Below are 26,529 nucleotides of genomic sequence, written 5' to 3'. Positions count from 1 at the left end.
TGGGAAGCAATTATAAAATGTATAAAATAATGCACATTTCTGTTTGAAATTCTCATCAGAATGATTTATAAAAAAAATACATTAAAGTATTAAAACAACAGATATATAACAGTGGGTATGCAGAGTTAGTAGCTTGGTAATATTATTGCATGCGATGTATATTGTGGCAAATTGTTAACAAAGTATGTAAGTGATATATATGATATAAAGACAGTTGTATATTACAAGAGTTAGTATTGATAAAATTGCCTATAATTATGGCTAGCATGGCTGCAAGAGGAGACCTCAGTGACTTTGAAAGAGGGGTGATTGTTGGGGCACGTTTGGCAGGAGCTTCAGTGATCAAGACAGCTCAACTTGCTGATGTTTCACGAGCAACGGTGTCTAAGGTGATGCTGGCATGGAACTCCGAGGGAAAGACATCATCAGCAAAGGGCAACAGTGGGTGGAAGCGCATACTCCAGGATCGTGATATCTGTGAATTAATTCGAATTGCAAGGCAAAACAGGCGAGCAACTGCAGATCAATTGACTGCAAATTTCAACCTGGGGCGCGAGCAGCCGGTTTCATCAAAAACGGTCCACCGAGAACTCCACAGAGCGAGATACCATAGTGGCCCAACGCCCTATTAAGTGACTTTACATAGGTGTTTCCATTTTTTTGTCCACTACCTGTATATTTTACTGCCCTAAAAAGGCAGGATCTTGATACAAGTGCTACTCACACTAAGAAAGCAGAGAAACAAAGCATACTACATACTAAGTAGAATTCAGCTGTAGGGGGTATTCAAAGTTTTATCCAACCATATTTTTAGCATGAATATTGGACAATATTAGCCATAAAAACCCTCAAGTACATTAATTTTAGCACATAGTGGTACAGTAAAAGATGCAAAAGGAACAGATGCAATTAGTTAAAAATCTTTCTTCACCATCAGCCCAGATGGCTGTGGGCAGCTGACGAACTGCCCGGGCAGATGCCGAAATGACATAAAATTCGATGCAAATTCGGCATCTGCCTGCCGCAGCTGGGCTCTTCACGAACTGCCCGATTTTGGCATCTGTCCATAACATATATATTAATAATAAAAGCACAGCTACAGACTTATCAAACTAGTATGCAACATATGACATTAACTTTAAGTGTTCAATATAGTACCATGTACTTTGGGACCACAATAAATTACCAAAACTGCCTCATGTCCAAAACCCATACCGGCTCTTCCAGAAACCAATGGCAACCAACCATCTTGCAACCAAACTTAATGTCATACAAGAGATGTAAACAAACTTCAAAGGCCTTGGACATCACTGACTACCCGCACACTTCAGAGCTCTTTCCAGCAGTACACAGCCTGGTTTTCCCTGTGTGATTTAACACCAAGATCCTAATACCTGACTCTCTCCAACTAAGATTTTCCTATGTGGTGAAATACATTATATTTGAGTTCAGGCAGAAAAGATTTGGCTGCGTGGGTACTCTGTCCACTGCAAAATCCTCACATTGATGCTAGAGTTTAAATATAGATATTACAGAACTGTCAAAAAGAAATATACCGACCCTTTTCAAACATTTGCGTTTCTGTATACTGAAGGGATCAAGAAATTAGACTTGTCAAAAACACTACATAAAAAAATCCCCTAAATTACTACTGGCAGTATAAAAAAGCTGCTAAATGAAAATCAAAGAGACCAAGAAAGCATTTTTGTTTAAGTACTAACATTTGTGAGATTGTAAAACACAGCCTTACACCAGTCTTGTAAACCTACAGTAAATAACTGAAACAGGATGAGATCTGGTGTTACAAGACCAGGTCCTGGAACTGATTTTTTAAGCCAACGTAGCATTGGATACAAAACACAGGACATTTTACTGACAATAATCCCTATAGATAATACACCAAAATACTGCAAACATTTTCTTGTACTTCTTTCACTGATATTTCAAAAACCTAGATTAGACACCATATTTTTTAAGCCATGAAAAAATTGTAAAATATACAGTAAAAAAATGTTTATGTACTGAAGAAACAAAGAAAAACTGTTCATATAAAAACTTCCACATTTGTTGTAAATTGGACACATAAAATTGAAAATACCTGTAGAAATCCGCACATCATATATTCATCAAATATGGGCAGACTGGGCCTGTTTTCTCTGTAAATGTTGAGGGTATAGATTGTCATGACAACAGGCTCTGGCTGAGATTCGTTAACCACCAAGATGTTGATTCTGCTGCTGCCAAGGCCAACTGGGTAATTAGCCGTTCTGTGGAAAGCATAACCCCAATTATTATTTTTATTTAAATCTATTTGATTATTGAAAACAAGTTCCATAGATAACTAAGTTTTTTTTTTATAAACCAAACATTAAAAATGATACACTCCTCACTTATTCATAATAAACTGCATCATAACTACAGACGGCAATATGATTACAGCTTCAAGGTTTCAAATATGATGACTATATTATCAGTTTATGTTTTATTTCATATAAAACGAATACATTTGTATGAAATATGTTGGTTCATATAGTGAAAACCTACTTTAACAGAACATAAAAAAGCACTACCCATAATACATCTAAGACATGTATCATATTATGTAGTAAATTGGAATTATTTCTTAGTCTTTTAATGCTACTGTAGTTGATTCCCAGCTGAAAATTTCTTAGCTAAACCTTGCATGTGTTGCAGTCCTGGAACTTGGATGACTGGATTCTGAAGCCAAATTAGTACAATAGCTCATAGGCAGCATTCTCTATTAATCAAGCATTTTCTTTGGTTCACGCTTCAATAACTAAATAGGTAGAAAGTTTAATTGTGTCGTACATCATTTCATGTAAATATTATCTTTTTCTCCAGCTGGGTAACTGAAAAGGGTTTTGGCAGGATGAATAGAACTGAAGAATTGTTTTACAATAACCAGCAATTGTTGAAATTTTCTATGTGTGTTTTGACAGAAACAAAAACCGGGGTCCCAAATCCATCATCTGTTGACAAGGTTTACTTAAGGAACCCATTCCCTCTGATATTGCACACAGTTTCAAACTTTACTGTGGTGAACAAAACAACACAACCAAGAATTGAAGAGCCAATATGAAAAACTTGTAAAACATTTAGAAATAGCCTTTCATGTTTATTTTAAATTGCAGTGTTTAAAAATAAAGTATCATGCAGTATGTCAGCAGCAGCTTCATTGATTAAGGTGCTGTGTCCTTTTGTACTACAATAGGACCTTTACAGTATATGGACAGATTGAAATGGAGCTTGAACGTCTGGTGTGTCCATTTTCAGTGAATTAATAAACCTCTGAAACACCTGTGTAAGTCTAACATGGCACTTAAATGGGACAGTGATTTAATTGAATGAATTACATGGGCAGTAGATGTATGATAGAGGCTTTATTTACTCTTGATGAATAGCATTCTTAGCATTAATACTCGTAGTAGTAATATTCTAGTAAGCATTGACACATAGGACAGCTGGATTAAGTAGTAAATTGCCAAGTCTATATGTGGGATGTTTATGGAAACAAGTTGTAGGTAGCAGGGAAATTACTGTTGAGCACCTTAGCCCTCCCTTCACACTTTGCATTTACAGAGTTTTAAAAAAAAATATTATGTCATCTGGCTGGTGAATTCTGTAGGGAGCCGGCATGGGAAAGCTAGCTTGTGTGTACGTGTTGTGTGTTGAGTATTTGGGATCATGTGAAGAAGGTCTGGTCTACCTGGGTCCCTTTCTATCTTCCAGGTGCACCTGGCAGCGACAGTCAACAGGCTCTGCTCTTATCTTCACTGTCACCACATCGAAAGGCACTTCGGAGTAGTAATCTTTAATCTTGGGACTAAACCGGGGTGTTAGCTCCAGTGGGGGGTAGGTGTAGATCTGTCTGATGTGGGGGAGCGTACACTTCTCTGTGGACCACAGCAGAACAAAAAAGTGAATAACCATCCAAAGAAACACATGCAATGCATATTGGCACATTGCCCCACCTGCTAATTGTTCAGTGTAAAAAGAGAAATCCTCATTAGGGTTCAGAAATAAGGACCTATACATCTGTGTCTCCTCCCAGCCAAGTAGAACTCGCACATATTCATTCATGTGGTGATTTTGCGCTGGGAGGTTTGTTCTTTTTGTTTTCTGAATGTGAAAAACCATTGATCATTATAATTCAGCTTTTACAAGGAAGCCTCCACAGCTCGACAGGAAATCAACGCAGAGGCAAAGACTAGCTGGATCTGGAATGTACAGACATTCATGGCATTTCCCGTTCTTTAGTTAACAGTTTCTATATAATGCTGTTAAAAAAAAAAAATCATCTGACATCTGGTTGCTCATCACATTTGCTGCTAGTAATGCACTTTATTTAATTTATCACAGTACATAATAAACATCTAAACATTCAAACCTATTGTTCTCATTATTATTACCCTTTTATGTGGGTTTAATGAAAGCAAACAAAGATTCCTGCTGAAATGAGGCTTGATGAGAAGTAATAATGGGTTACAGAGGGGTTTCCTGGAAGAACTGGATATCCCACAATGTTTCAGATTCAACTAATTTCGCTTAATACAGTATTACCGTCAAAAACAATGTTCTGCAAAATGAAAAAATGATGTGGTAAAAAAAAAAACCTTAACCAATATTTATTTCAGTTTTCATTATATTATGAAAATATAAATTGTGGGTTATCAAGTTTTTCCAAGGCACCCCCCTTTTGTTATTCAAGGAAAGTTTAGGAATTCATCTTACCATACAGGAAATCTGTGTGTTGGAATTCACATGCAAAACAAAGAGTAAATGCTGTTTATGTTATAAAATAAAACAATGTTATTTTGGAGTGCGTTCTAGAAGGATTAGCAACCAAGGGTATGATAACAGGTGGCAGCACTTGGTACTCTCATTTAAAATCAATGCCGTTCTGGTGTAGAGTAATACAAGTATCAAATGTGCATTTTGGGCCCAAAAGTGTAATATCTAGCAAGTGGGATTGCAGGTCTGCTAATCTGGGACTGGTGGGAGCCCTTTGGGTGTGTTATAAAGTCACTGCACCATCAAATTAATACCAGACCCATACTCTTCCAGGGAGTAGTGGGCATAAGTGCACACATGTTTTGGGACAGCCCAGCTTTGACAGTTTTTTGGGCTTGTCTTTAGTTTGTCAGCTGTTTCTAACTATGCTATTACTGGCCTAACCGCACCCAAAAATGCATATTACAGTCTTGGTTATCCCCCCCCCCAGTGGTACGCCTCTGGTGGAATCTTGATTATTGAAAATGATGTGGCCCCAGCAAGGGTCAGAGAAGCACGGCCCGATACACTGTATTTGAACTAAGACACCCCACTGAAAATAGAAAGCAATTGCCTGTTTCTTACCAAGTTGTTGTTTGGTCTTTTCAAAAACACCAAATGGCACTTTTCTGAGATTATCAGGGTCTGTGGTCCTGAAAAAATGAAAGACTAAGATCAGCAATAATCCCATTAAGCAGCTATTGTAATTGTTCATTATTTAAAAATGAAGCCATATGACACAATAAATAGAACAATTTGGAGATAACATAATAAACCATAGTTCTTTCAATTTTAAAGCTACATACACTGTAAGTGTTGGACACTGAACTACACAGAACCAATAAGGCGGTTATGGAACAATAATAAACTCTTAATTAACTCCCGCAAAATGTCTGTGATACTCAAAAGCTAAACTATTTGGGTAAGAGTTTAACTCAGGGTATTGACTGCCTCTATCGATCAAGAAGATAGAGTGTGTAGGAAAAAAAATACACACAGACAGACAGACGAGGGATTAGGAGGCTCCAAAACTAAAGCTCCAATCAAGAAACCAACATCAGCAATTTCCACAGCACTGAATACCTTATATGCATTACATATGTAATCATAAGCTGTTTGGAGTAAAGTTAACTGAATCCACATTCCTGGTATCTTAAAGCAATTAAGGATGTCTTACCATATAGAGTTTATAATACTGCTTTGCAAGTTGACTGGGTAGAGTGTTTGTAGTAACTCTGTGAGGAAGAAATTCGTTTGAATGACAGACGTTTCTCCTTTTTGGTGAAATCTCTTGGAAATATCCTTCAGCAGTCTTTGGAGTTTGGGAGAAGCAGATGGATAAAGCTGTAAACCGGACACCCATAATTAGTTCTACAGGTTTTCTTCTTTATCCCTTTCAGTTTCTCTTAATCCATCTGCAGATACTTTATACCCTTTTCATGTCTCACTTACTGCAACCTAGTACCTTGTTTTGTCAGTAAACACTTTTAGGGGATTAGATATCCCGTAGCACTGAGACCAATGCAATATTCTCAAAATAGTCTGAAAACTGGCTACCACTGAATGCATGGGACTCCATTTAAAATACCGGTATGGGTATTTCAGTGTTATGCATTCTGCACCAATGCATTTGTTAGTTAATGTTTTAAAGTAAGCTATGTATGCCACCAGCAGCCTTAAATACATCTTGAGAACAAAACATTTACCCCTGTTTTTTTCTTCCCAATTTAAAATGCCCAATTTGAATATTGCATCATCGATGCAACCCCCTTACAGATCAGTACTTCCGTGCCCCTCTGTAAAGTCAATGATCTCTTATCACCTGCCAAACCTAACCACTGGATGTTACCAAGATACCGAGCCTGGGAAGAGGTGGCTGACCAGTAACAAGTTCTACCTCTCTACCTCGCTTCGCCCACGCTACTCCACTACTCCGCTCGCTCCACTGGCTCCCGATCACCGCTCGCATCCAGTTCAAGACTCTTGTACTAGCCTACAGATGCCTTGACCAGACTGCACCCAGCTACCTCCAGACCCTCATCTCTCCCTACACCCCCACTCGACCTCTCCGCTCCGCCTGCACTAGAAGACTAGCTCTACCTCCGCTACGCTCCTCTGCCTCCCGAGCCCGCTCCTTCTCCACCCTTGCTCCGCAGTGGTGGAACGACCTTCCTACAGATGTCAGGACTGCCCAGTCCCTGACCACATTCCGGCGCCTCCTTAAGACTCACCTCTTCAAACAGCACCTGTAGAACTCCTCTGTTGTATCCTGGGACACTATCACCCTTCATTTAAATATGCTTTATTTTGCTCTTATCTGCCCCCTATTTTACTGCATTTAATCCTGTACCTCAGAATATTGTAATCTGCCAAGTGTTTAATCTGTAGTATTTTGTACTTAATCATATCCTGATGTAACTATCACTATTTAATCATATCCGGATGTAACTTTCACTATTATCTGCTGTATTATTGAATTGTGGTTTGTCACACTTGAGAATTATTGTATTTCTTGTTCTTATTGTATGACTTATATTGTAACACTTGAATGTATTTGTATTTGCTTGCGATTGTAAGTTGCCCTGGATAAGGGCGTCTGCTAAGAAATAAATAATAATAATAATAATAACAAGTTAAGGCAAGCCAGCCAGTAGTGTTAACGGGGTCCTAGCCTCATCGGATGTTCCTACCTAACCCTGCAGGAGTGTAAAGACTAAAGCAGAGCTCCATGTTGGTTGTCAGCCAGGATTGTCAACTTGCCACAAGCAGGGAACCGCATTTACATGGCTTGCCCTGCACTGCTTTTACTAGGTGATTATGAAGTCAGTTGGCCACTTTACAGCACTGCTGTGGAAACATTTTTACCGATTGGAAAGATACCATGCATGAAAAGGAGTTGTGTGTTCCAGTGAAAATGCTGCATTAAGAACCCCTCTTTAAGACAAATGGTGACATATTGGGCAATCAATCCAATAGGCAGTAGTACTGTCAATACACTCATGATAATACTGTGGTAACCTACCAAGTTTCATTTTTCACAGCAGCATTACAAAGTGGATACTTTATATCTCCACATTCTACATTCGATATGCACAAATTCTAAACTGTTACATAAAACCAGTAGTAAAATATAGTGTAACATTCTTTTCATAAAGGCTAAGGAACTCCTATATACAGACATGCTCAAATTTGTTGGTACCCTTACAGCTCATTGAAATAATGCTTCATTCCTCCTGAAAAGTGATGAAATTAAAAGCTATTTTATCATGTATACTTGCATGCCTTTGGTATGTCATAGAATAAAGCAAAGAAGCTGTGAAAAGAGATGAATTATTGCTTATTCTACAAAGATATTCTAAAATGGCCTAGACACATTTGTTGGTACCCCTTAGAAAATATAATAAATAATTGGATTATAGTGATATTTCAAACTAATTAGTTTCTTTAATTAGTAAAACACATGTCTCCAAACTTGTAATCAGTCATTCAGCCTATTTAAATGGAGAAAAGTAGTCACTGTGCTGTTTGGTATCATTGTGTGCACCACACTGAACATGGACCAGAGAAAGCAAAGGAGAGAGTTGTCTGAGGAGATCAGAAAGACAAAAATAGACAAGCATGGTAAAGGTAAAGGCTACAAGACCATCACCAAACAGCTTGATGTTCCTATGATAACAGTTGCAAATATTATTAAGAAGTTTAAGGTCCATGGAACTGTAGCCAACCTCCCTGGGCGCGGCCACAAAAGGAAAATCGACCCCAGATTGAACAGAAGGATAGTGTGAATGGTAGAAAAAGAACCAAGGATAACTGCCAAAGAGATACAAGCTGAACTCCAAGGTGAATGTACGTCAGTTTCTGATTGCACCATCCGTCGCTTTTTGAGCGAAAGTGGGCTCCATGGAAAAAGACCCAGGAGGACTCCACTTTTGACAGAAAAACATAAAAAAGCCAGACTGGAATTTGCTAAAATGCATATTGACAAGCCACAATCCTTCTGGGAGAATGTCCTTTGGACAGATGAGTCAAAACTGGAGCTTTTTGGCAAGTCACATCAGCTCTATGTTCACAGACGAAAAAATAAAGCTTTCAAAGAAAAGAACACCATACCTACAGTGAAACATGGAGGAGGCTCGGTTATGTTTTGGGGCTGCTTTGCTGCGCCTGGCACAGGGTGCCTTGAATCTGTGCAGGGCACAATGAAATCTCAAGACTATCAAGGCATTCTGGAGCGAAACGTACTGCCCAGTGTCAGAAAGCTCTGTCCCAGTTGCAGGTCATGGGTCCTCCAACAGGATAATGACCCAAAACACACAGCTAAAAGCACCCAAGAATGGATAAGAACAAAACATTGGACTATTCTGAAGTGGCCTTCTATGAGTCCTGATCTGAATCCTATCGAACATCTATGGAAAGAGCTGAAACTTGCAGTCTGGAGAAGGCACCCATCAAACCTGAGACAGATGGAGCAGTTTGCTCAGGAAGAGTGGGTCATACTACCTGTTAACAGGTGCAGAAGTCTCATTGAGAGCTACAGAAAACGTTTGATTGCAGTGATTGCCTCTAAAGGTTGTACAACAAAATATTAGGTTAGCGGTCCCATCATTTTTGTCCATGCCATTTTCATTTGTTTTCTTATTTACAATATTATGTTGAATAAAAAATCAAAAGCAAAGTCTGATTTCTATTAAATATGGAATAAACAATGGTGGATGCCAATTACTTTTGTTAGTTTCAAGTTATTTCAGAGAAAATTGTGCATTCTTCATTTTTTGTGGAGGGGTACCAACAAATTTGAGCATGTCTGTATAAAGAATGGTTAAAACACAGATATAAAAAACGCAGATGTTGAAATTCAATATGAAATATTGTACTAAACATAATGTATAATAAACAGCATTTTTATCCTACAGCCAGCTGTAATTGACACACATCTAACACAAAGAAGAGCACGGAGAAACCCCTGACAACCTTAAAGGATTGTTCCTTTTGAAAATAACTTACTTATTGGTAATACATTAATAAAAACAACAGTGCTAAAATGCAACCAGTTAATGTAAGTGTAACTATAATTGCTGTGATATTTGTTTTTTTTTCTGATATAATGAACATATTTATGTTTTCTATGTCCATATGTCTAAACTATTGTATATGTAGTTTGTACATTTGTAAGGATGACTATCTTAAACTGTTCTGTGTTTTGTTTAAACGGTTCACAATTTGAATTGACCTGAATGACCACACTTATAACTAATATATACAAAATGTCTCGTATTTAACTTACAGTTTATTACCACTTGTGTGGTATTATTACTAGTAGGTCATTTACACTTGTGTGATAAAAGTTGCTATCACATACTGAACCATGCAGTATCTGCTATGTAGCATATGAAGTACATTATTATGAACGTGCAATTATTATAAAGAAAAATGAAAAAAAAAAACCATATACCAATTCAAAAGCTCCTGGGGTTTTCAGTTTCCTTAAATACTGAATAATTAACTCAAAGTCCTCAGAAGTAAGACACAGGCCTTGAATTTGGATGCATCCATCATCCTTTAAAAAAAAAAAAAAAAAAAGAAAAAAAAAGAATTAAAGGCATTTTAAAAATCCAATGTGAATTTCGTTTTAAAAGACACATTTGCTTTTTGATATCATGCACAACAGCTCTCCAAGACATCATTTTATTTCATTGCGCTGTTTCCTCACACAAAAGCAATGGCTAGAGCTGAATGACTTTGGGAAAGCTTGCATGTTGTACATTTCAACAAGGTGATTGAAGAACCCAGACTTCTACTAGAGTTACAGCACTGTCAGTGATGCTTCACAGCACACTATAGAATACTTCAAACTACTTGGATGTGTGTGCCCACATTCTTCATATGCCAGTATTAGACTGGATATCAAATGTCTCTAAACTGGATTCAGAAACTAAATTCAGGCCATTTACAGAAGTTTAAAGGCAATTATTAAAAGATAGTCTACTCTATATGACCCCCTTAAGGAGCAACTAAACTGCAAGTATTTGATTGTATATCATTTTCTGTTTTAATCATCACATCTTGGAGACTTTATAAAACTTAAAGAATCCTAATACATGTCTTCTGTATAAGTACAAACTGGTATACCAGAGTGTAACCATTAACCTGTCCCCCTGTAACACTGCCCCAACTGGATGAAAAAATGACCATTAAATTGTACATATAATTAACATACTATGTACAACCCCTTAGAAAAGATTACCATGGTAAATTTGCAGGTTCATTTTGTAGTTTTCCCATGGTTATAAGATGTAGAGGTTTGCCATGTTTTTATTTATTGATATGCTTTACCATACATCTGTGGGATCTACCATGTCATCACTATGCTTTATTACAGTTGTCTTTGCTTTTACTGTGGCCAGCTTTTAAAAGGGAACACATCTGGTATTTCTTGCTTCCAGTGGGAGCAGAGAGTTGCAGGTGGGCAGATTAATTGTTATAATCAAGTTTACTGGCTGTACTAAGAGAGAAGACACGTTTGAGAGCTCTTAAGAGATCTGAGATTTAAAATTCAACAGGGTGTGGATGACTGAAACAGAAAATGATACGCAAAGTGATTCTAATCAACACAAAGAACACATTGGTTGGGGGTATTTCTCATCACCGCCCGAGTTGCTCCATAGGCATTTTCAGTAAATGTAATCATTGTAACAAAAACACCATTTAAAAAAGGGAAATGCCATTTTCTTCATTGGTTCATTGGAGTGGTGGAAAGATATTTTTCTATAAAAGTGAACATGAATGGACACTACAGCATTCTGTACATACTAAACCAGGGAGGGTGTGAAAAGCAGATAGAGGTAGTAACATGTGTAATCAAAAAGCCTTTACCTTCCCCCCTAATTCTGTGCTCCTCTTTTGGAAGGCTTCATGTAGTCTGTCAATTTCACTGTAGCTGGGTAATACAAAGTTTAATGTATCTTCAAGGATACATTCTTTTGTGATTTGACCATCAAAACCTGGGTCTTCTAGATCTTCAAAGTCCAATTCATCCTGTACCTGAAAAGATAAAGCTTTAAAGTAACAATACCATGTCTAAAGGTATACCTGTAATACCTTTCTAATTCTATCATTCCACACTACATCTTCCCATCAATCTATGCTAGAGGGTAGGTGATGATATGATGCCCTCTAGTGGTAATGAAACTAATGATATTTTGTAATATATATATATTTTTTTGTTGTTCTAGAATGTTTCAATAAATACACTTAAAACGGTAATGCAAATGACTGTTTTTTAATAGATATTTGTTTTGTTACAAAATATATTTTTTAATGACTGGCACCATAGGAAAAAGGTAAATGACTTTATAAGTGCAGCAATTTGAACATGCTTTATATATATGGTACCAATGTTTCATGGATAATCTCAAATACTGTATACAATTACAAAAAACAGCTTAGGCAGCCTTCAGTTTTCCAAAAATATATATGATCTTACAACATTTTTGCAATAAATAAATAAATAAATAAAAATGCTGTGGTTAGATATGGTATCTGCATTAACTGAGTGCAATAGAATTAATGAGTCGGGGGGGGGGGGGGGGGGGCTCTAAAATATGTAAATGTTAATATAAATAATATAATTACTAATTGACTGCATATTCCACTCTCTTTAGTGTCTGGTGATACAGATCAAAACTACTGGTTTTGTTAGCATCATATTTATATTAGCTTATGCAATTGCCTTTGACCACACACTAAAAAAATTGAATTACCAATGTAATCTATTTTTTCAAATCTTTTACATCTATCAGCTGACAATACTAAAAAAAAAAAGTCATGAAAGTTCTAAGCCCAGACCAGTTTAATACTGGCATTCTGAATGGTCAACTATAAAGAACTGCACTGTGGGCTATCACTGACACATATCTCAGTAAAAGATCTGGGCACTATCAATCTTCTATAGAGAATATACCATATCCACAGTTATTATAGACATTAATAAAGGGTTTTCTCACATTCCTTAAAATAGCCTGTAATACATTCTTAATAATAAAGCATGTAGATGTCAGTTGTTTCAACATATGAAGCTAGGTTTACTGAGATGTTTCTGCAGTGCAAAGTCTGCAATACCTTTTTTTCTGATAGAAAAATAAGATAATATGAGCCCTACATTAATAATCTAGGTTTAATCAGATCTGTGTACATTTAAAAATACTGAAGACATATGTGGCACAAAAACATAATAAATGTGCTCCATATCCATGATATCCAGTTTAAAATAATCCTGTCAATAAAAGCACAGAAAGAGCAAACTTGTAAAAAAGAACAAAGCAATGACCAGCACTGTAACCAATCAAAAATATGTCAGGAATGTTAGGGAGGGATCCGGTCAAATGTCTTACAAATGCTTACATTATAATCCATCTGCTAGATATTAGATTTGGTAAGGGTTCTGTGTTGTACAGTAATTTATTGTTTAGAAGTGTGTATGATTGTTTAAAATGATAGCTAATGTTCACCTTGATAACAAGCATGCCCCTCCTAAATGACCTCTCCCTGGATCCCAACAAGAGAGAGGTAGGGGTTACCATGGGTATTTTATTTAGACAAGCAAAATGTGATATACTGTAATAACAGAGACAGTAGGAAACATAAACATTCCTCTGATCAACTTATGGAGAGAACATCTTTCCACCTCCCAGTGACCTTCTCTCACTAGATCGTGGAGTCCTTCTTTTGGAGTGTTCAATAAATAATAATAATAAATTGCAAATACTGTAACAGGGCGGAGGCTGGGCAGGCGTGTCTGCATTGGTGGTTTTAGAGCTTTTAACCTCATCTCATCTCACCAACAGGGAATAGGACAGAATCTGTATCTATTGTACAACAATGTCTGTTACAATATTATTAATATGGCTTAGTTTCCCTCACAATTAAAATATTTTCTTTAATTTTAATGGGAATTAATTTAGCACACCCAAAATGCATTTTGTTGTAAAATAACAATTGCTTTGCCTTTTTTTCTCTCTACTCCGGACTAAAGAGTTTGTTTAGGGCTCTAAAATAGAACTCCTGCCACCTTGTGGTCATATGTTGTAACTTTAATTGAAAGAAAAAGTCTGAGTAAAAAGTCAAATCGGAATATTACATTACAGCAAACATTCAATATTTGAGCAATTAAATAATCATAGAGGCAGAGTTAAACATGTACAAAGTTATAAAGACTTACCTTAAGAAATGTGGGGACTAAGGAATAATTAAACCCAAGGGTAAAGATCAGCAGCTGAAAACATAATCTACATCTGGAAAGAAAGTTACAAAACAATATATTATTACAAACATAATTATCCACAATTTCCAATCTAAATCCTCATATGTCATGCACTTCTGTTAACTCAAGTGTAAATGCTAAACTGATTACCAGGCAGTACAACCCAGGAATGTGTTGCTTAATTTTGAGTTGAATACCTCTTGGAACTTTTCCAGTGTACACTACTAATCAGCTAGGAGGATATCCTTGACAGTTGACAACAATAGTTTACAGCAGCAGTTCTAAGACCACATACAACTTTGAAAGACAGCACCTCTGTCAGCTATAGACAATCAATGCCAGTAGATGAAATATGCTTACAAAGGCAGGGTATTAACCTTTGACCTGATGACCCATAGGCAGTCGTGCTGCCAACTGAGTTTCCAATAACCTGACGGTTAAGGATGTCATTGCCTATGTAAATAAGATTGATGCTAACAAAGTCCCAGCACTAACCTCTTCAATGTCTTTGGTCCCATGGTTGACGTTTCACTCGATAAATCTGCTGCCATTAACAGCTTGCCTAAGTTCTCCTTCACGTTTTCCAAAGCCTGCAGTGAGGCTTCTGTTCCAAGGTATTTCTCAAAAAACATATCCAGCTGTTACAGATTTCACACCTTGTTAGTTTCAGAAATAAAGTTACTTCACTTGAAACCTATCAGTTAGTCTCAGAGATTAACACACCAAAATAAAGACCGTTCTTAATATAAAGGAAATTATGTTAACTCTCATCACATTATTGGTTGATAACACTACATTAACAAGGTGCTGTACTGCACTATTCAAGAAGGCCACAAGGGGGCTTTGTGACCTCAGCCACTTGGACTTGAAAGCAATTCTCCAGTTAACGGTTTTGAAATGACACTCAGGGATATCGCTAACTTTCAGTCAGGGATTCCAGTTATTTTGTTTATTATTACATAGTTTTATTTAACCTACCAAACTCCTGGCATGGACATTTTATCTGACTGCTATAATGGAAGTACACTACACTGGTCATTATGTTTTGCAATGCATTTTTGTTAATCATTGCATTTTGTTTTGCTTTTAACCTCCATAATGAATGAGTAAAAAAAAAAAAAAAATCTGACATAAGTTTTTGTTCATAAATGCAGACATCCAAATGCTACCAGTTTATTGATCCCTGTGAGGTCAACACACCTGATTTGTAGAACTTGAGAACAGTTTTACACTCTAAATTAAGTGCAAGGGTATACTGTATATGGAAAAAAATCAATGCATTAGCAATGATAACAAACTTGGTACACGCTTACTGAGCTTTTGCTCTGTTGATAATGTTGCACCGCAGCACCACATTAGCAGGGCAATAATACACACTCAATTGTATGTGTCACAGCAATATATTTTTCAACAGAACCCTGATTGTATTTTTTTTTTCCAATCATAAAAATGTGTTTATAAAATGTATAAACACTGCAGTGTTCATGATCCCTTCAGGCCTCTGAAAAGTGTTCTGTTGGGGCAGTAACCTTGAGTAAAACTATTTCAGATAAAACACAGTAACAGCGGAATGATACAATAATGAACATATCTATCTATCTATCTATCTATCTATCTATCTATCTATCTATCAATAGGATTCTATTGGTACAGTAAACACGCTGTAAGTATTAAAATATGTTAAATATTACTCGCCATCTGCTTTTTGTTAGGACTTGGCTAATGAGGCTAATTTACCTTTGTTGCATAGCTGTTTTTAACAAGGCCACTCTTAACCAGTCCAGTTGAATGAAAGAACGCTGTCAGAGGTGTTACAGATGTAACAAGCACATACACTTTGACAATGGCAAAAACACCGTGTCCCATTATAGGTCTCTGAGGAGCATTTGTCTGGAACCTGGGATGGTGAGATACAAAACAAATTATGAATGGCTGCAGTGACAAATTCAAAACATATGAAATGGTGACAAGTATGTGAAGTGCCAGGAGGGAGCAGAACTGAGTTCTTAATTAAATACAGAATCATGAAAGCACTGCCATTAAATACCTTATAAAAGGATAACAGATGTAACCTTTGTGCACACTTTGCAATAGCGGTACCCCAATTAATGACAAAGCCACTTGGAACAGAAGCTGACATTCTACCCAGTAACAAAGAAATACAAAATTCTAGCTTACTTACAAAATAGCTGGGTTTTGTCTGTGAGTTATATGAGCAAGAGCAAGTTAGTATATTTCAGTACAATGGTATTAAGATATATATATATAACACCATATATATATATATATATATATATATATATATATATATATATATATATATATATATATATATATATATATATATGGGGGAGCATACCATGGGCTGGGAGGTGAAATGGGGACAGCTTAACTTTCCCTCATTATCCACTGCTAGTATGAAATAACTTTATTGGTGGAACAGAAAACATGTTGTGTTTCATTGGGCCAGAAAATATGATTTCTGAATCAAGCTGCTTTCATGAACCTTGCGTAACACATCAGTACAAACCCTGCATCGCAGTTACAGCAATATATCAAAACAACAAAGATATGGTACTTGGTAGGGAGATTTAGTATACTCCTGGGCATGGGGTAATGTCTGGTGTGTGAAGGGGAGGTTTTAGGAGCTCCTAGGGGTCTCACTCTGTTCCAACTGTCTCCTTTGTGAGAGGTGAGGTTGAAAGGTTATACGGTTATGACAAAATAGAAATGTGTTGCCAATGTACAGATATAGTGTGTTTTGTTATATGATATGACATGTAGGTAAAAAGTGCTGTATGATAAGGAGATTTTTGCCTCTAAACATTACAATCTGTGTGACACACTCATACATCTAATATGCAGTTTTAAGGGTAAACCATTAAAGGAAGTAGAATTAAAGTATGTACTGTAATTGTCTTCGACCCAGAGTTCATTACAAACTGTCTTATGATATATCCAAATATGGAAACATTTTGACAACATTCCCAGCGGGGAGTTGTACAGGAATGAACATATTACATTTTTACGGTAGTCTAAGGCTAATACAGGCTTTTGATGGTGTTTGTTTACATTACATAAACAAGTGAATCCACTGAGGTGGTAGTAAACAGATATAATAGGATTTCTTTTTCTCTTAGCCGAGCACGCCTGAGGCGATTTCATTGTTGATCCTTAAAATAAAGGCTGCTGCCATTAGTAAACACTGACCTCCCAGCCTTGGCAGTCCGGCTGGTATCCGTTGGCTGAACTCTGTGATCCCCACAAGCAGAGGAAGCAACTGGAATCTGTAGCTCTGAAACAGAATGCTAAATAAATCAATATTTGTCACGCAAAAAATGGAGGTCCCCCATTTTCCTGGATGCACCACATCACACATGAGGTTCCTCATTGCCAGCACACCAACTAAGATAAAGCATCATACCCTAGATTTACTTCGAAGCAATACAGTACCAAAGTAAACTGCTTTTGCCCACTGACTGTCATTGTAGTTTATTATGCATTCAGAATGCCATAGTAATAATAAATGACATTCACAGCGCTTTCAATTTGCATTACAGATTCTTGTATACTGAAATTATCATTTAACATTGAGCAGGCTTTGGCATCTCCTTCTAGGCCTTCATAGCATATAAAATGTTAGGTAAACCATGCCGGTCTTTTTTTTTATTCTTGAACCCACAAGAATGGTATAATTAAAACTGTACTGTAAAGCTTTCTAGTGCTCTCCCAGAGTTTTATTTTTTCTGTAAAACATAAGTTAAATCTAGCTCTGTAGTTAGGAATCTTGGTATGGTCTTTCACCCTAGTCTTACTTTTGAGTCACATATCCACAGTGTCACCAAGGTATCCTGCAGAAAGGCTAGTTCATGCCTTTGTTTCTTCCCTGCTCCTTTATTGCAACGCGTTGTTTGCAGGTGTCTCCAAGGCTGCTATCAGCAGGCTACACTATATTCAGAACTCCCCTGCTGGCATTAAACTGGGTGCTCATATTATACCTGTTCTTGCTTCTCTGCACTGGTTGCCGGTTGAAAGCAGGATTGATTTTTAACTTTAATTGATTTTTAACTTTGGAACGACCTTCCTCAATCTATCAGGGATGCTAAGACCGTTGATGTTTTTAAAAAAACAGTTAAAGACACACTTTTTTGTTCAGGCAGTTTTATCATGATTTCGTTTTTGATTTGTGTAATTTCTTTTTATATTACATATACTCTTAATATGCTGAATGTATATATGGTTCTCTGTGTTTTTTTGTATTTGTAAAGCACTTTGAGATACGTGCATTTAGGCGCTTTATAAAATAGAGATTATTATTATATATTATTATATTATAAGTGTAAACCAGATTATTAAAGGCACTAGTTTAATTAATAAAGTGATTATACCACCACAGGAAGTATGCATCAAACACACAAAAAAAACACCATAAATGTAAAAAATTGTACAGTAAATGAATTATCAAACAAAGGTGAACTCTAAATCATGTATATTTAAATTAATTAAAGGCATTTTGGGCTGTCAGCAAACTTTTTGTATTTCTACAAACAGCAATAGGGATGTTTGTTTGGCATGTCTGGTTGTTTACATTTTAGAATTTGTCAGTCAGTTAGCCACTGTAAAGCACTTCCCTGTGGTGGGAGCAATCTGAATATTGACGCTGAGTGCACTGCCTGTATGGCATGTGCCCCTTGCAGTGTGCAGTGCTCTGAGCATGACAGGGAGGTGCCTGGGGATGTGATTACTGAGCTGTATAGAACAAGTGAGTTCCTGCAGCTCGCCTAGGGAGAGCTTAGGCAGCGGAAGAGGTGAATTATTGAGCTGTGTGAAACTAGACGAGATGGGCATTTCTGTTAAAACTGGCATCATATAGGTAAATATAATGTAGAAAAAATCATTAAGTTACATGGGCTTTAAATTAATATCTCTGTTAAAATAATAACTAAAACAAAAATATCTAACTTTGAAACAGAACAGTTTTTTTTTTCTTCTAAGAATAAAACTGGGTCTAACTTGAACTCAGAAACAATAGAGGTTCTGCATGGGTGGAGCAGGATGTAATACTGGATTTTCAGCCAAGGGTTCAGGATTGAAGGTGAAAATAAACATTTTTGGGGGATAAGATCCAAAATGAACAGTACAAGCACGAAATCCCAGAGAATTAAGTGAGGATCAGGAAAACTCAACTTCCTTTAGCTTAAAATCTCTGAAAAAAATGTTCACTTTAATTTACAGTGCATTCATGGACAAGACTACATTACTTTCATTTTATTACCTACTGTAAGGTTAGTCCCCTTTTAGCTCCAAAATCTAATCGGTACACATTTATAAGAAGGGTGATCGCTCAATATAATTTGAACGAAATGTATTCAGCTCTTTTTGTGCAAACCGTCTAGATGTTTTCCAAACAGCCATATTGCATAGGTCAAAGTCAAGATCACACTACAAATCTTCCTTTGGGGGTTGTTATACCTTCCCAGTTTCAATCTCATCTCAATCTAGCCTTCTTTAAAACCTTTCTTGTACTGGGTGCTGCTTTCCTGTTGCTGTCTCTCCTACAAGGTTTTTGAAAAGAAACTTATCAAATAAATGAGTGACAGCATAATGTAACCTTTTGAACTTTAAAATAGCATGAAAAAACACTTGGCATATGAAACAGGGTGGAGGCTGGGCGCGACCTGGCGTCCTTATGCACTGCAAGTGAGTGCCTTAACCACAATGCAAAAAAGAGCTCATCTGCATTCATGGTTTTAGAGCTTTTAACCTCATCTCATCTCACCCACAGGGGACAGAATGCGTACCGGCAGTGTGTCACACAACACTGATCATTACACATAGAAACTGAGGTCAAATATGAAAAGACATCAGACATTTAACACACATTTGTATAAAGTTGTTAAGCAGGTTTGCCTTTAGTTACCAAATTAAGTAAGTAAGAAAGTAACACCATTTATGAACCATCTATTTACAGTACAATATTTGAAGTGTTCATAATTACCTGCCAATCTGTCAAGAAGGTGACATACTCCATCATTACCAAAGAATGTTTGTTTAATCCAAGGAATGGTGTTTACCTAGAGAAAACACGCAGCACAAATGGGAAAAAGTAAAGAAATATATATCACACCCCTGCTATGAAGAGAATATCCTTTTAGTCAACATCATACTGTGCACTGCTTATTATTCCAGAGGTTTTATTTAATACGGCAACATGGTACGAAATGTTCCTATTTTCATTTCTAAAGAAATTAAAATATCAAAATGTACTGAATAAATAACTTTATACTGCACAGATCTAGTGATAGATCGTATATATATATATCTTATGATTTGTGTCATTTTGTTCTCAGATATTGTACTGCAGCTTTAATACATTAGAAACATTGCACAACACTGTTATAGTCAGGAATTTTATTTCAAAACAGAAAGATAAAACGCCCTGCCTACAGCTGGTCTCTGTCATGAGCTGCTCTTTGTTTTCACATATTTCGCCCAGCAGTTTATCCCAGTCTGTAGTACTGATGCTTCAAACATGCTTCCATCTAGCATGTGTGTCTTTGATGTTTTTATAGTGACTGAACACCAGGGGGCTGAGGCTGTTTTACTGTTTAATTTACTCTGAGGCCATCTGTTGGCCTGATTAAAAAATGCCCCTATTTAGCATGCCATGGCTCTCATGTCATACATATTTAACAAAACAGAATGCACATTTGTGTGTTCCTTATGTGTGTCTTGTGCCTATAACATATTTTTGAAGTATTTTGGGCGTTTGGGTTTAAATGCTGCTAGTAAAAGAAAAAAAAAAACAAATCAGGTATAAAACAAAATGTCCATGTTTAGAAGTCAGTTAGCAATCACCTCATGAACCAGCAGAATTGGTTTACCTGAAAGCATGGAACAACCTTGAGAAATAATCTGTGTATTCAATACAAATAATAAAAACCTTTTTTTTTTTAAATCAGTCAATTCTGCATATTCTTAAAAAACTAACGCTTTGTGACTGGAGGTCAGAAAAAGTGTCAGAGGATGTCACTGTCAGAGACATAGAACTTCTTGCAGTGCTAATCCAATGCTACAGGCACAATTCTATTTAAGGTTTCTTGTGTCAATTAGCATTGTGTTCTGTCCTTTACAGACATGCATGTTTTGTTTGTGTCAAGCTTTATTCTTTTATGTATGGCTGTGAATCTATGTTTAACAGATTCAACATTTAAAATGTCACTGTAGTTTTCAATTTGCAATCCACCAAGACATAAAACTGGGCATTTCTGCATATAAAGACCTTTCAAAATTAATATAAAGGAAAGGTGTCATTAATGAAATGCAGAAAGCTATCTTAATGGTCACAAACAATTCATGTGTCTCAATATTCAAGTCACTAAGAATAATGTGACATGGGGCTTAAATCCAACCACTGTTCAACTGCTCAAATATCTCATCATCTCCGTCACTGAAGGGTTTGTTATGTTCTGTAAGGCAGTGTAATAAAAACAGCTGTTTGAATTCAGAGGGACTGGGAGGTGACAAGGTGATTTATTGCAGGATTTTCAAGAATAAAAATACAATTATACTTTTAAAAATATATATTTTTGTGCTTCATGTTAAGCTAAAATGTGCTTTATATTAAGATAAAATAAGACCTTTGTGTGAGGCATATTATAGTCGTCATATTGCCGTACAAAAAATTGCATTTGAAATTCTGAATTTATGTTTGTGGGAGATTAGTGTATGCCAATGCTCTAGAATACATTTTCTTACCTTCTGATGAGGTTTTAGTTTGTCAAAGTCTTCACTTTTAGGACAGTTTGTTTCAGAACTTTGTAAACAAATCAGGATATCCCAGGTAATAACGTTATCTATAGGAGGAAAGAAATGAAAATGAGTCAGCATACATTTAAAACATACAGCATGACACATTTTTTATTCAAACAAATGCTTATGAGTCTTAATAAAGTTCTATAAAACATATAATAAACTATTTATAACATTAAGTCATATTGCCAGTTCCTCTCTGAGATAAGATCATATTTAAGGATATGTTACAATTTTTCAAAATGTAAATAAATACAGCAAACATAACAATAAAAGTCTGTGTGTATCTTCGTAAAAAAGACTGCTTCATGATAGAGTGTTTGAGGGCTATCTCTCTCATCCAGGTTCGAATGGCTGAAATGCCTAAATGCCCACTAAGTTCTATTAAATGTAAATGTTCCTGTTTACTGTGCTTATACAATGCATTCAACATGTTTTGCTTTGCTTTAACCATTCTTGTCTAAGAACTCCTAAAATGACCATGGAAAACTGCCTTCGCAATGGCCGTAACTTGGAGAGAGCTGGAGATAAATATTTTACCAGCCCACATTCCTATCTTTCAGTAAGCAGCAAGAATAGATACAAATGAAACAGACTAAATTAAACATAATTATTGCTTTCTCCATAGCTTAAGAATCATGGAAATCTATATTTTTTTCTCAGAAACTGTAAGATAATTCTGAATATTTTGGAGAAAGATACACAATTGCAGGGATTTATTATAATAATACATATATTAAATGCTGATCTTTCAATAATAATATCTTTATTTTTATATAGCACCTTTCATAGTGGACCACCAAATGTATTTCTTCATTTTAAAAACTGGTCCTGGAAAAAGAAAGATTACATTCATCCCGTAAGTCTTACACTCAAAGGCAGTGAGCCAATTGTATGAAACATCTGGTTGCTATTCTGCTAGAGCCACCAAAGGAAACACTTTAGTTTCTTTGGAACAGAAACCAGACATTGGGCTTCTTGTGCAGTTGTGTAATGAATGTAAGGTTCACCAGTGAGTGTTATTTGCTTATTAGGCATATTAGAAAAGCAGGGTAAAGTGAACTGAGATCCATCTCATTGCTAGCAATGCAAACATTTCCATTGCTCTTGAAGTAAATGTGAACTAGACAGCAGCCCAATGGTGCCAATTAATATAAGCTGTATTACTCAAGCATAAAGCGCACATAAATCAGCTGCTCTAGGAAATGCAAAATAATGCAATTATCCATGCTTTGAGGGGTTTATGCAGTTTGTAAATAATGTAAAATCCTCAGAAATACTATACATTAATGAACAGAGTACCACACAACATTGTTGAAATATTGTGCTGTCAGTGCTTATGAAGTTCTGAGATTAACCACTTTTGTGTAAGATTTTAGCACTGCCAAGATATAAAACAAAGATCAGTATGGAGTCACCTGACATAATGGTGGAATAGGGCAGCAGTGTGGAGTAGTGGTTAGAGCTCTGGACTCTTGACCAGAGGGTTGTGGGTTCAATCCCAGGTGGGGGACACTGCTGCTGTACCCTTGAGCAAGGTACTTTACCTAGATTACTCCAATAAAAACTCAGCTGTATAAATGGGTAATTGTATGTAACAATAATGTGTAAAAAATAATGTAATTGTATGTAACAATAATGTGATATCTTGTAACAATTGTAAGTTGCCCTGGATAAGGGTGTCTGCTAAGAAATAAATAATAATAATACACACAAACAACACGCAATTCTGGTAAATGACTGTGGCTATAACTGCAACAGTAAATGATGTGGCTATTCACATCCAACTTAAAGTGGGGGGCTTTGTTTATACTGGGAATGGAATACCTTTGAAACAAGGACATGTGTTGCACACTTTTAAATATTTCTTTTCCCTCAGGGAGGGTATATGATAATATACCTTTCAAAGGCAAATTGAAAGGGGGAGTTTGAAAGGGGCTTACAAAGACATACTGCTGGCAATATAAAACAAAATGCATTGTCAGACATTTTTTATTCACATGTCAGTGATAAACTCGTTAGGGGCCTCAGATATATGGTTACAAAACTAATTGGACAGTCTTTGACAGGTATACTTATCCATTCCATTTAACAGATGCAACTTTTATATGACTGCCACTAGTAAGTCTGGCGACATCGTGTTTACCAGGCCATCCTTTTAACATGTAGCTTTTCAGGAAAAGAACTGCTGTACACAATACCAACCTACAAAACTGGTGAATGATTACTTTCCAGAAATTACACTAATCATTCTATTTAGTCAAGAAAATGAATACGTAGAACTAACTTTTTATTAAGATAGTTACAATTCAGGAAGGATAATGTTATATATTTTTTCTAGATCTGCAACTTCACTAATTGGTTAATTTACATGAACCATAAAATAAATGGGCAATTCTCTCTATAGAGCTGTAAACATGACTTACAAGAACTATGCTGCTAATTAAGACAAACAAGGAGCCGAAATAATAAACCATAGTCAGAAGGTAATACATCTGGAGAATAAATGTCTGGCCTAAGTGGGTAAAGCTGAGAACAAATCATTTCTGAAGACGCTGGAATTGTTTCTAAATATGGCCTGGTAAACAGCAATAGTAATATTGTATATTGTAACTGATTGAAGCACAGCTGGAGAACCAAATATTTCAATTACTATTCATGGAGGAATCAGATATACAGTATGCATTTTCTTGAGTTCAGTACCTGATGAGAAAAATATAACGTTCACAACCTAACCAGGACTCTCAGGTCTCTCTTGATCTAAAATCATAGATTGGTATAAAATAAATAAATAAATCTTTGTGTTGTTAGAAAATCCTCTTCTGGCAAAGTTGATTATATTAGGCACTGCCAGATATTAGAAGAACGCTAATTTATGAAAAACTGAAGGGCAGAGCCTATGACATCACTACCTGTACGACGAGAACACAAGCTGTCTGTTAAATTCTAAACTCATGTTTGAAAATAAGCTGATTCCCCTTCTAAAAATCAACATATGTGTGAACATAACACAGTGCTAATTATGTATGTGTAGACACATGCTATACAGCAGCACATATCACTTTGGAATCTGAAAAGTTACATTGCAAATGCTTTTATTACATTTTTAGATTGTGACTTGTGGCAAAGAGGTTACATTTCTCCAATACAAGAAATCCAGTGAACTCTGATGTTTCACGTCACAGGCCATACATATATTTATACCAACATAGCTTTAGGCAAGCAGAGGTAAGGTCCAGTTAACATCAGTAGTTAGAACTCGTATTAAGTTACTGTTCTGAGCATCAAATACCCAATAACAACAGTATTGTTCTATTAGTACAGTGGTGGTGGTGGTGGTGGTGGATTGCCATAGAAAATCGATTTCAGTCAGTGTACATTATATTATAGGAATCCATTCAGAAAACCAAGCCATTTCGAAGATTCTTTACACACTATGATTTTCTTATTAATGCAAAGAGCCTTATAAACAGTCTCCTTTTCATTTTAATGGAAGTATGTTGACTGCTTGCTTGTTTTTTTCATATTAATTTGCAATACAAAGATATACCATTCTAGTTATAATCCACACCCAGTAAAACCTTTATTTTCTTACTTTGCTCATTGGTTTCTTGTTTGAAGATGTGGCCCTTCTCAGCAAATCTTGACACACTGACCAAATACCCGTGCTGTGCAAAGACACGCCGATAGAGCTGGATCTCTGTTTCACTCGCCGAGTGCTGCCCAGGTAACAGAACTGCTTTCTTCAGGACTCCAGCCTGCGTACTGTGAAAATATTCAACCTGGTAGAGGAGAAAAAAACCAAGATTGTTAAGAGAGTGTTCTAAGTGGATGGAATCTAGGAAGTCGGATGTTTTTATAATCCACGTCTTAGCTGTCTTTCCTTGTCAAAGGTCCTGGATTGTATTAAAAGAAACAGTCAGCTATGTTCTGCTTCCACTCTGAGACTGACTTCAACCAAATTGGCTTGGCAACAGGCTGCTGTTGCTATGCTGTCAATAGACTGACCCACTGTGAAGTTTGTTCATCAAAACTATACGTTATTGCAGCATAACAGAAGTTGAAATCTCAATGAAAGTCAATGGCCAGAGATATATGAATGACTAAATAGGTCATACTATTTGGTCTGCTTGAAACGCCATCACATTGGCTGTTTAAGGGGTAGGTGATTTGCCCTTTCCTCAGATGAACCACTTGCAACTCAATATCTTGTTCCCACCATAGAATAATTTCCTTTCATGTTCCCTGTACAAGTTTTACGGGGTCATGATGTCTGTTGCTATCCACACTGGCAGGAGCATTGAAAAAGCAAACTGGAATTGGAAACATTTATTGCTGATTTCTCTCTGGATCCGTTTCTGAAGGTTAAACAAACATTACAGCACAACCCCTTCTTGTGGGAGGTTGTGCGGAAGAAGGAGGGTTGATAACAGAGTACATCTATTGCAAACTTTATGTGAGTGAACCATTCAAGTACTGCAGTATATCGTATCAACGGCCGACAAAAGTTGCAATTCAGGAACTAATGTAACATTCTTCTCTGTGTACGGATGGCACACTTCATTTTATTGGATTCTGTCACTCAGTGCACATTCATGGTATATTCCAACCAGACTCTAAATATTGATATGTGTAACATAACCAATATGCTGAAATATAATACTCCA

General features: G+C 36.4%; 1 protein-coding gene across 2 annotated transcripts in view; it reads right to left on the bottom strand.

Annotated features, from left to right (window-relative positions):
* The window catches only part of LOC117414993 (cadherin-like and PC-esterase domain-containing protein 1), an 85,457-nt gene that overhangs the window by 48,320 nt on the left and 10,608 nt on the right, over nt 1–26,529 (bottom strand). The window contains exons 2-15 of one of the 2 annotated variants that reach the window (XM_059027202.1): nt 25,458–25,644; nt 22,646–22,693; nt 21,809–21,906; nt 20,049–20,124; nt 17,261–17,345; nt 15,788–15,947; nt 14,546–14,688; nt 14,009–14,081; nt 11,665–11,832; nt 10,244–10,348; nt 5,969–6,135; nt 5,377–5,444; nt 3,728–3,914; nt 2,099–2,267 (exon numbers count right to left, since the gene is read on the bottom strand). In XM_059027202.1, the coding sequence (XP_058883185.1) occupies nt 2,099–2,267; nt 3,728–3,914; nt 5,377–5,444; nt 5,969–6,135; nt 10,244–10,348; nt 11,665–11,832; nt 14,009–14,081; nt 14,546–14,688; nt 15,788–15,947; nt 17,261–17,345; nt 20,049–20,124; nt 21,809–21,906; nt 22,646–22,693; nt 25,458–25,644 (1,734 nt within the window). The remainder of the gene's footprint in view (nt 1–2,098; nt 2,268–3,727; nt 3,915–5,376; nt 5,445–5,968; nt 6,136–10,243; nt 10,349–11,664; nt 11,833–14,008; nt 14,082–14,545; nt 14,689–15,787; nt 15,948–17,260; nt 17,346–20,048; nt 20,125–21,808; nt 21,907–22,645; nt 22,694–25,457; nt 25,645–26,529) is intronic. The other variant, XM_034024893.3, reaches the window with a different exon arrangement.

This window comes from Acipenser ruthenus, chromosome 7 (genome assembly GCF_902713425.1).
Source record: "Acipenser ruthenus chromosome 7, fAciRut3.2 maternal haplotype, whole genome shotgun sequence".
Classification (NCBI taxonomy): Eukaryota; Metazoa; Chordata; class Actinopteri; order Acipenseriformes; family Acipenseridae; genus Acipenser; species Acipenser ruthenus.
The sequence above is the reverse complement of the archived record's forward strand: the minus strand, read 5'-3'. Positions and strand labels throughout refer to the sequence as shown.